At 29.1% G+C, this 12,565-nt stretch overlaps 1 protein-coding gene across 1 annotated transcript in view; it reads left to right on the top strand.

The window, feature by feature from the left end:
* The window catches only part of LOC111681967 (protein Shroom), a 120,545-nt gene that overhangs the window by 18,350 nt on the left and 89,630 nt on the right, over nt 1–12,565 (top strand). Inside the window, exon 2 of the mRNA XM_046955190.1 lies at nt 1,879–3,275. Within this exon, the coding sequence (XP_046811146.1) occupies nt 2,328–3,275 (948 nt within the window). The 5' untranslated portion in view covers nt 1,879–2,327. The remainder of the gene's footprint in view (nt 1–1,878; nt 3,276–12,565) is intronic.

The following is a 12,565-nucleotide window of genomic DNA, read 5'->3' as shown; positions in this document are numbered from 1 at the left end:
GACTAGACTATAGACTAGACTATAGACTAGACTATAGACTAGACTATAGACTAGACTATAGACTAGACTATAGACTAGACTATAGACTAGACTATAGACTAGACTATAGACTAGACTATAGACTAGACTATAGACTAGACTATAGACTAGACTATAGACTAGACTAGACTATAGACTAGACTATAGACTAGACTAGACTATAGACTAGACTATAGACTAGACTATAGACTAGACTATAGACTAGACTATAGACTAGACTATAGACTAGACTATAGACTAGACTAGACTATAGACTAGACTATAGACTAGACTATAGACTAGACTATAGACTAGACTATAGACTAGACTATAGACTAGACTATAGACTAGACTATAGACTAGACTATAGACTAGACTATAGACTAGACTATAGACTAGACTATAGACTAGACTATAGACTAGACTATAGACTAGACTATAGACTAGACTATAGACTAGACTATAGACTAGACTATAGACTAGACTATAGACTAGACTATAGACTAGACTATAGACTAGACTATAGACTAGACTATAGACTAGACTATAGACTAGACTATAGACTAGACTATAGACTAGACTATAGACTAGACTATAGACTAGACTATAGACTAGACTATAGACTAGACTATAGACTAGACTATAGACTAGACTATAGACTAGACTATAGACTAGACTATAGACTAGACTATAGACTAGACTATAGACTAGACTATAGACTAGACTATAGACTAGACTATAGACTAGACTATAGACTAGACTATAGACTAGACTATAGACTAGACTATAGACTAGACTATAGACTAGACTATAGACTAGACTATAGACTAGACTATAGACTAGACTATAGACTAGACTATAGACTAGACTATAGACTAGACTATAGACTAGACTATAGACTAGACTATAGACTAGACTATAGACTAGACTATAGACTAGACTATAGACTAGACTATAGACTAGACTATAGACTAGACTATAGACTACTAGACTATAGACTAGACTATAGACTAGACTATAGACTAGACTATAGACTAGACTATAGACTAGACTATAGACTAGACTATAGACTAGACTATAGACTAGACTATAGACTAGACTATAGACTAGACTATAGACTAGACTATAGACTAGACTATAGACTAGACTATAGACTAGACTATAGACTAGACTATAGACTAGACTATAGACTAGACTATAGACTAGACTATAGACTAGACTATAGACTAGACTATAGACTAGACTATAGACTAGACTATAGACTAGACTATAGACTAGGCTATAAACTAGACTATATACTAGATTATACACTAGACTATAGACTAGACAATGTACTAGTATAGACTAGTCTATATACTAGTCTATAGACCAGACTATAGACTTGACTATAGATAAAACTAAAGGCTTAACTAGAGAATAGACTATCGACTACCATTTTTAATTTTTTTTAAATTTTAAATAAAAAGTAAGTAATTCACAAAATTGGGTCACGTTTCGCTAAAGTTTTTTTTTGAAAATAATTCATTACTTGTAACCAAACGCCAGCTCTAGTTTAAATGATCTTTTGTAAAATTAAATAAAATATTTATTCATTCATTATTTATAAAATGAATTAATTGTTAAATTTAGCACAAAACTGCTGAGAATTTAAACGTGTTTTTTTGTCATTAAACAACTAAATAAAAAACAACAATTTGTTTACGCAATTAACCAACACATTTGATTAATTAACTCTGTTAACCTTAACGTTTGCAAAAAAAAGCGAAAAATAATAAAACAAAAATTCTTGTAAACATTATTATTAATTCATTCATAAATTGAACTAATTTTCAAAATCCATGTTCTTTTCTTTTTTTGCAGCTTTAACTTCAATACAATTAATCATAAATCAGATGGCAAAAAATTATGTAGATCACGTACAAGTACTGGATAAAACGTAGAAGACCAAAAAAAACAGTTTAAATTGAATTAAAATAAAAATTTGCTTAAATGAAAAAAATAAAAGAAATTTTTTGAAAAATTCTACACGTTTCATGCAAGAAATTTAAGAAGAAATCCACAATAATAAAACGAAACAAGGTAAATGTTAAAGAAAATTTTTCAAAAAAGATAACAAAAAAAACATTTAAAATGTCACTTTATTAAACGAAGCATAAAAAGTTTTTAATATAAAATTAACAACATAAAAAAATCAAAATAAAATTTTCGAAAAAAAAACGTGAAAATTTTAAATAAACATCTTTTTAAATGTGAAGGCAAATGGGGAAGAAAATAAATAAAATTTTATAAAAAAGAAAGAAACAACAAACATGCGAAATCATCATCAACACAAAGAAACTAATATTAACAACAACAACAATAATAATAACACAAACAATAACTCCAACTCTACTAATCGTTATCAATTTTGCCTACATCCGGTCATGTCAACCACTGTCACAGGCCAACACAGTGGTACAACGCCAACAATTATGAACAATCATACCTCTACAACTGCTGCCAACAACAATAACAATAACAACAACACTGTCACAACAAATACTGTCTCTACCACAAATAGTGGCAATAACAACAACAATAATAACTCTACATTGTCCTCAACTATTAATAGCAACATAAATGACACTTTAAACTCGCCACAAAAACAAATAACAACAACAAAAATATCCACAACTTTATTTAACACCACAAAAACAACAAATTTGTTGCCTTCAGCAGCCACAGCATCATCATCGTCGTTGTCAGCAGCCACGATTCCAACAATAGCAACATCATCATTGTCATCATTGGCAACTACAATTGCAACATCATCTTCCCTATCATCGGTTTCAGTATCATTGTCGCCAATATCACCATCATCATCATCAGCATCCACAACCTCAACGGTAGCAATGTCTCAAACTGTTGCACAACAATTAACAAAACTTAACAATAACAGTGATGATCATGTTCATCAACATCATCATGAGCAAATAATTAATAATAATAATAGTAATAATAGCAGTAGTAATAGTTGTTTAACTGATTCTAGAAAATCTTTAAATTCTACAACAAAATCATTTAAGGAAATTCATCATAACAGCAATAGCAACAACAACAATAACATTATTAATAATAACAGCAGCAGCAATAGCAACAATTGTAACAATAATCATTTTACAGAATTAATGCAACGCAACAATAATAAACGTTTATCACCAACTCAAGAATCCAGCAACATGAGTTTTTCCTCTGCCTCGGTGGCAGGTTCAATACAGGTAAGTTTCCACAAAGTTGATGTTGTTGTAGTCAGTTCAAAATTATTAAAATTGGAAAGAAACTTTTTGTATCTAAAAATTTCAATTCCTAATTTTAGTCAGGGTTCTATAACGATTTTTAAAGAGTTGATATGTATTCTACGAAAATCGCAAGATCAAGTTTATGAATTAAAGTTGAAATTTATCGGACTGTAGAAAAAATAAATAAAGTCGGAAAGCCGATATCGAGAATTCATTTAAAGACCGTCCTCTACCTTAGATCCATTTTACATCCAGTTATAAAGTGTTATAGAATAACTGTTGGTTTAACTTTCTGAAAACTTCCGGATAGTACTAAATCGAATCGGACATCCAAAGATCAAGGTTAATCCAAATCTGGCCTCAAAATTTCTCCAAACCATCAGGTTTCTTAGATATCGTGTCCTAAAAAGCTGAAAAATACTTGTTTTAGGCCACATTTGAGACCTTGTAAAAGTGGCCAGACGCCTTTATATATAAAATCCTTTATGTCGCCTGAAAATCCTAACTGTTGACTTTAAAGTAAAGATTTTAACCCCAGTCACATATATATTTATACTTTCTCGAGATCACTTTAAGCATTTATAACTCCCTTCATCGGGCGATCAATCTTGAATCAGTTTTAGAAATCGGCACGCAGTGAAAAACTTGTTCTCTTTAGAATTATAACTCTTTCAAAAGTTTAAATTCTTATTCAAAATCAAAGATAAGAGATAATAATGTCTCGGATCTATCGGTTGTTTGAAAGGAGGATATGTAATACATCAAATCCGAAGAAATACAGCTAGGTCTCTATAGTGCGCTTCTTAACCAGTGCTTCAGTTGGAAATCTAACCCACTACCTCTGGTCTACCAGACTGAAAGACTAATCACTAAACTACCGGAGGCTAGATCTCTAATTGGTTTGTGTTTAAAAGCATAAAGTTTATTAGAAAGATAGAAAATCTCTACGCTTTTGTTCTTGTAACTTTCGGCATATAGATACATTTATTTTACTTTTTTGACAGATACATAGAATGCGAGAAAGCGTAGAACATGTGATGCAGAGATACAAGCCGATGCAAAATGATCGGCGGCGGTGCCGCAACCATTTTCGGTAAGCGGCGGCTTATTATAGAAAATATCGGCGGCTGCTAAATTGTCGGCTCAATTTACGTTTTTCTTCAGAAGTTGACCTCTAAGCGTCTTTATATAAGTTTTTTCTTCAGAAAATGAACATTTATAGTAGTTTTCACTATTTTAATATTACCACAATATTGTGAGGCAACTTTTTTTAATTTGCAATAAAAATTTAAAATATTGGCAACTCCATTCAAATTGGTGAAATTATTTTCCGAAATACATGTACGATTCCAATCTTTATCAGCGGCTACGTTTAAGCCGGCTTAGCTTTTAAGCCGAAATAAGTCGGCGACGGCGCGACTTGCAAAATATTACCGGCGGCCAGCCGCCGCCAATTTGAGACGCTTCGGCTGGTATCCCTAATGTGGTGTGTACGTACCTCCAGCTTTAAGAACGTTTGAAATCTTATAGCAAATCTTAGATTTAGAATATGAACTACAACGTCTGGTCGAATCCTTATTCTATAGCAGTTATCGTCAAAGAGTAAAACGTATGATCTCTTCCTCTCTCTCTCTCTCTCTTTGGGTTTTTATCATTTTTATACATGTCTTAGCATAGATTTTATTGCTCTTAAAATCTCCGTTGCATGCCCCCATTTCCCAGCCGATCTTTTCTTTATTTCTACACATTTAAATATATATTCATTATCTTTTGACCATAAATGAATTTCTTCTTGCATTCTTAAAAAAGAAACAAAACAACAAAAACATTAAGACAAATTACTTAATACAGGTTTTTAAAACCTACAAAATAATCTTTAGTTTAAGTTTTATATGGCCTTTACCCTTTTTAACTGAAAAAAAAAACAAAAAAACTCACAAAAATCAAAAGGAAATTAAAGATAAATATTTCAAATTAAGAAAAATTGCATTTTTATAAACATTTTCTGTTGTCTCTTTTATTCTTATATAAACATAAAGTATTGAAGGGCAGTTACACTTTTACTTTTGTTTTCTTCACTTTTAAAAAGCAACCAAATGAAACGTTTCTTTATTTTTTTTTTTTTTAATTTCTTTATGAGTTCTTTTCTTTATCTTCTTAACAAAAAAAGATTATGTTTGTCTCAAGTTTTTTTTTTTTTTTTTGAGGTTTACGGTTCGTTAAAATAATTTTACTACTTCGTTTTTAGTTAAAAAAAAGAAAACTAATAGTTAAATTTCTTTATATTTTCATGCTTATTTTCTTGAGTTTTTTTATCTTTCTTCTCTTTTTTTGAGGTTAAATATAATTATAATGATTATTAATGAATTTAAACACAAAAAAATATCATTTGTCAAAAAAAATTTAAATTCTTGGTAAAATTTTTTTTAAGTGTAAAATATTGTTACTTCTTATGGACTAGCCCATAGACTAGTAGTTTATAGACTAGCCAATAGATTAGTCTATACACTAGACCAAAGACTAGCCAGTCGAATAGACCATAGAAAAGTCAATTAACAAGTCAGTAGACTTGTCACGAGACTAGTCAATAGTCTAGTTAATATACTAATTCATAGACTAGTCAAGAGACTATTCAGTACACTAATCAATAAACTAATCAGTAGACTAATGAATAAACTAGTCAGAAGACTAGTGAAAAAACTAGTCAGTAGACATGTTCATAAACTAGAACATACACAAGTTAATAGTTCACATTTGGGTTCTATAGTTGAAACGAAAAGTCGACCTTTCGATTTTTTGCATTTAGGTAAAAGTTGACTTTTCAACATTTTGCATTTAGTTAAAAGTCGAATTTTTTAAATTTTCAACTTTTTGCATTATATGCAAAGTCGATTTTTCGACTTTTTTCTGTTAGTTAAAAGTCGACTTTTAGAACTTTTGACTTTTAGTATTTTGTATATAGTCGACTTTTTATAGACTTTTTTCGACTTTCCGACTTTTTACGACTTCGAGTTTTCGACTTTTTTCAACTTTTCGACTATTTTTGACTTTTTCCTACTTTTCGACTATTTTAAACTTTTTCCGACTTTTTGACTATTTTTCACTTTTTTCGACTTTTCGACTATTTCAGACATGTCGACGATTTTCGACTTTTTTTCGATTTTCAACTTTTTTCGATTTTCAACTATTTTTGACTGTTTGACTATTTTTGACTTTTTCTCGTCTTTTCAACTTTTTCCGACTTTTTTAGACTATTTTCGATTTTTTCCGACTTTTTTTTCGACTTTTATTTTCAAAGTCGACTTTTCACAGACGACATTCGAGTTATCGACTTTTTTGGAACAAAATAAGTCGACTTCAACTTTTTGACATTTTTCAACAAAAAGTCGATTGTTCGATTATTAGAAAGTCGATTTATAGAACCCTAGTTCACAGACTACCCAATATACTAGAACATAGACTAGATTAATAGCTAAATGACTAGTTAATATACTAATCAATAGAGTAATTCATAGACAAGTCGTTAGACTACCTCTTAGACAAGTACATTGACTATTCAAGTCCATAGTCTAGTCAGTAGACTAGTCAATAGCCTAGTCAATTGATTGGTCCATAGAATAATATATAGACTAGTCAATAGGCTACTCAATGGACTGGTCCACGGCTAGAATAGCCCATATACTAGTCTGTAGACTAGTCCATAGATTAGTTCATAGACTAGTTAACAGACTACTTAATAGAATAATCTATAGTTTAGTCAATAGACAAGTTCATAGACTAGCCAGTTGACTAGTCAGTAGACTAGTCCATATATAATAATCAATAGACTAGCCTATAGACTAGTCAATAGACTAGCCTATAGACTAGTCAATAGAATAGTCTATAGACTAGTCAATAGAGTAGTCTATAGACTAGTCAATAGAATAGTCTATAGACTAGTCAATAGAATAGTCTATAGACTAGTCGATAGAATAGTCTATAGACTACTCAATAGAATAGTCTATAGACTACTCAATAGAATAGTCTATAGACTAGCCAATAGAATATTCTATAGACTAGCCAATAGAATAGTCTATAGACTAGCCAATAGAAGAGTCTATAGACTAGCCAATAGAATAGTCTATAGACTAGCCAATAGAATAGTGTATGGACTAGTCAATAGAATAATCTATAGACTAGCCAATAGAATAGTCAATAAATTAGTCCATAGAGTAGTCAATAGATTAGTCAGTAGACTAGTTCATAGACTAGTCCATAGAATACTTCATAGACCAGTCAGTACACTTGTCAATAGACTAGTCCAAAGAGTAGTCTATAGACTACATAATAGGAATAATCAAAGGACTAGCCAATATAATAATCAATAGACTAGTCCATAGACAAATCAATAGATTAGTCTATAGACTAGTCAATAGAATAATCAATGAACTAGTCCATAGAGTAGTCAATAGACCAGTCAGTAGACTAGTCCATAGAATACTTCAAAGACTAGTCAGTAGACTTGACAATAGACTAGTTAATATAATATTCAATAGACTAGTCCATATAATACTACATAGACTAGTCCATAGACTAGTCAGTAGACTTGTCAATGGACTAGTCAGTAGAAGAATCATTAAACTAGTCCAAAAACTAAATACTCCACTAGACTATTATAGACTTGGAATAGCACATGAACTAGTCCATAAAATAGTCAATAGACTACTCAATATGACTAATCAATAGGACTAATCCAATAGGTGACTCAATGGACCATAAACTAGAACAACTCATAGACTAATCCATATAATATTCCATAACTAGTTCATAGCATAGTCAATAGACTAGTCAATATAAGAATCATTAGACTGGCCCATAAACTCAACACTACACTAGTCTATTATAAACTTGTTAATAGACTAGACCCTAGGATTATCAGTAGAAAAAAACAAGCTACAATTTTCTGAAAACTTTTAAATCAAAACCAACCTTTCTCTGCCTTGAGAGCTATTATTAGCTTCTGAAATATATTCAAAATTTTCTTAAATATCTTCTATTTTGTTAATCTATGGTAACATTTTAATAGCTTAACATAACAATTAATTTTGATAGTCATAAACATTATTAAAGTTGTAAAGAACTAAAGTAAATCTATTTTTAAAATAAATCTTTCAAAAATATATATTGTAACTGAATTGAATCAAAATTTGTATGTTGTTTGCGTGTTCAGTGACCATCATTGTATTTTTATTTTTTGTAAAATTTTTATGCAAAATATGTTTTATTTTTCATAAAAAAAGTATTATTGTTATTATTGATCTCTTGCTGAGTTTTATTTTGGAAGTTCTTTTTGTGCAAATGTTTCGTTTTGTTTTAAATTCATGTCAATTAACGGTATTTATTTTGGGACAATTTTTTGGTTTTGGTTTTGCTTCCAAAAGAAAAAAAAAACGACTGCAGACACAATGACACAGTCTCCAAAATATTTATATTTTCGTGAGTTGTTTTTTCAAGATTTTTTTATTTTTTCCCCATTTTTCTTTTGGGATTTAAAACTTTAAGGAATCCTATAGATTCACGTTGAGATGAACTGATGAGCAGTTTTTCGATGACTAATGTTTAATGTATCTGCTGAAATTGTTTGAAGTTTTGTCTTTGTTTTTTTTATTTTTCTGTCCCCCCAAAAAAATCTTGACAAAATCATGACTAATATAATGAAATTTTCAGGCAGTAGCAGTTTAAATATGCAGTTTAAAGGGCTTAATGCCAAAATAGGATAAATTATAATATTATAAAAAAAAAACAGAAATAAGTTTATATTTAAAACTAATTAAGCAAAGTTTTATAAATATTTTATATCTATTCAGTATTATTTATCATAAAACTCACAGATCGGACTTACTGCGAATTATTCACGAGAGAATCATGAATGAGTTTATGTGGTTTATTTTGAAAAAATTTCTAATCATTCATCAATTAATTATAACCGTAGAATGTATCGATATCACCTTAAGAGACATCAGACATTCATGAATAATTCTTGAAGTGATGTACACATTTCCACTAGACATCCTATCGTACTGAATTTTTTGACGTATGAAAACAATATTCACGAGACAATCGGGAGTTTTTCTCAAATTTTATTTTGCGAAATTTTTATTTTTTGCAAAACTTTCAGACTCGTTATGATTAAGAGTGAACATTTGAGGATTTTTTTTTAATATTCGAGAATTTTTCGCGAGTAATATATATTTTTAAAAGATTTTCTTTTATATAGATTTGTACTACAGATTGTGTGATTTAAAAATCTACAAATATATAAAAATTTCAAACCAAAACCCTAGAAAAACAATATTCGCAAGACGTTCCCGAATGATTTTTTTTCCAAAATCACGTATTGGGGAATTTGTTTTTGGGATGGAGTCTATTTAGTTTTAACGTAAAGCGCGTCCCTTTCGAGTACATAAAGTCTCTCCAAGAGAAAAATAAATGTCATATCTTGATCATTTTTATCTTGAAATATTTGAGAATTTTTCGCGAGCAATATATATTTTTGAAAGTTTTTCTTATATTTGGTTTAAAAATCAGCAAAAAGTTTAAAATTTAAATGTCATTTTATGTCTGTTTTGAACAATGATCCTAGAAAACAAAAATTCGCGTAACGATCGTGACTTTTTTTTCATTTTTTTTTCTATCTTAAATATAATAATATTTTTGTTTAAAAATATTCGAGAATTTTTCACGAGCAATATAAATTTAAAATTTTTTTTTATAAAGTTCTGTACTTTAAATTTTGTGCTTTAAACAAGAAGTAGTTTAAAATCTTAAATGTAGTGAAAGTATTCAAGTATTTTTCGAACAATGACCCTAGAATAATAATATTCGTGAGACGATCGCGAGTTTTTTTTTTTTTTTGTTCCAAATCATGTTTTGAATCTTAACAATATTATCACAATATTTATACCCTACACCACTTTAGTGGGTTTGTTCTGATGTTTTTAATGCACAATAATATTGGTCCTATATCCACCTTAAAATATACCAATCGGCTCAGAATCATTTTCTGAGCCGAAACTACAGGTTGTAATTTTGAAGATAATACAATAAAATTTGGTACATGATATTTTAGGGACGAAGCCTACTGAAAATGTTTAAAATCGGTCCATTATTTCACGTGGTCCCCATAAAACTGTACCCCCGTATTTGGCTTGTAAACATTGCAATCAAACTGCAGGTCGCAATTATGGAGGTAATTTAATGAAATTTGGCACATGATCTTCTACTGTACCGTAGACAAAGCCTATTGAAAATGGTTAATATCGGTTCATTATTTCACCTAGCCCTCATACAACTGAATCCCCAAGTAGAGTTTGTTAACCTTATAATCAAACTACAGGTCGCAATTTTGGAGATAATTCAATGAAATTTGGCACATGATCTGGCACATGGTACTGTAGACGAAGCCTATTGAAAATAGTTAATATCGGTCCATTATTTTACCTAAGCCCCATACAACTGAGCCCGCCAAATAGGGCTTTTAAGTTCATCAAGCTCTATACTAGCCTTGATGACCCTGATGAACTTTATAATTATAGGTCCTCATTTGACCCTAGCCCTTTATAAAAAGGCCTTACTTGTTTTGTTTAGTTTTCCCCCCCAGAAAATTCTTTTGAGATTTATATTCGTATTATGAATCTAAACACTTTTACTATAAACTAATCCACTGTTAGCTCTTTAATCATTTAATATGTTTGTGTTAAACATATTTCATTAATTTATCTACATTTTCTGTTCAATAGCAAAAAAAGATAAAGCGATCAAATTACTTGCCGACTCAATAGAATTACGTCATCTATTTTATATAGAAGATTTACAAAATTACTGTTTAATTCGAATTTGATGTTTTAGTTTAAGGCTAATTTATCAAATACAACTTGTACAATTTTATAATAATTCATTTACGGATTTTGAAGGTTTTTTTTAAAAAAAAATATATGTTCTAACTTTTTATTAATATCTACACGATAAAAAAAATAAAAAAAACTAAACATTTTTTTTAAATCGATCTTTAATATTTGGCTACGATCATTAATTGTAAATCATGAAAATAGTAGAAGATAAAAACAAATATCTTTTGAAAAAAACGTGCTTTGTGTTTTTTTTTTAAAAAGCCTTAAAGCTAAAAATGGAAAAAATACTAAAAAATATATTGGTATCATTTTGAATATTAAGTTTTTTTTTTATATTTTTGTTATTTACTTTGGGTTAATGAACTAAAGCAAACTGTTATCGACATCTGCTTTGTTTTCTTGAAAAAAATCGTGTATTTTATTATTTAAAAAAATTTTGTTTTTTTCAAATTTTTTATTTTCAAAAAATTTTCTATACAAATATTATATGAATAATTTATTAGCAATTTGTTAATGTGTGTAGCAGAAATTTTGCTAAAAAAATTATTTATGATTTATTTAAAACATTTCTTCTTTGGTTCATTCAACAAAACTAACAATTCTCTTTAAAACTTTTGCAAAGTTCTATTTCAAAAGTTCTTCATTATTTATTAATTTATATTCAAACAACGGTTTTTGCAAAATACTTAAAAATTCTCTAAAAATCTATAACAAATTATGTTTTGCCAAAACAAAATCTATTAAAATAAGTGTTAAATTTACACTAAATATATAGAGTAAAGTTTAAAAAAAAAAAACATATTTTTTCCTTTTTTTAATAATTACTTATATTCTATGCGGGTTAAGGTTTTTTTCTAATAACATTTCTTAAGTGTGAAAACAACATAATGAAAAAACACAAAATAAATTAAAATTCTTATTTCGTTTCGTTTTTAAACCTAAAATTAAGTGTGAAATAAGAATTTATAAGAGTAAAATATAATTTATTAAAAGAAAACTAAAATATAATATTAAAAGCACTAAAATAATAATAATGTTTGAGTAGTTGGTCAAAATTATATATATTTAGATCAGGTGTTGGAAATAATTAGTTTTGTATTAAGGGATATTTTTTGAAATGTTTAATTACGAAAGCCCATTCAAAATCCCCCAAGCGATTACACTCTTGTAACCAAAAAGTAAGCACAGCTTATCTCAACTACTAAATAAGAGTTTGTATCCATTTCGTTCTCCTGATAGGAGAAGCTTTCACTAGAACTTTCACTAAAACTAAACAAGAACTGAACTAGAACTGAACTAGAACTGAACTAGAACTGAACTAGAGCTGAACTAGAACTGAACTAGAACTGAACTAGAACTGAACTAGAACTGAACTAGAAC

Source organism: Lucilia cuprina, chromosome 6 (assembly GCF_022045245.1).
Source record: "Lucilia cuprina isolate Lc7/37 chromosome 6, ASM2204524v1, whole genome shotgun sequence".
Taxonomy (NCBI): Eukaryota; Metazoa; Arthropoda; class Insecta; order Diptera; family Calliphoridae; genus Lucilia; species Lucilia cuprina.
This window is presented reverse-complemented; position numbering and strand designations above follow the sequence as displayed.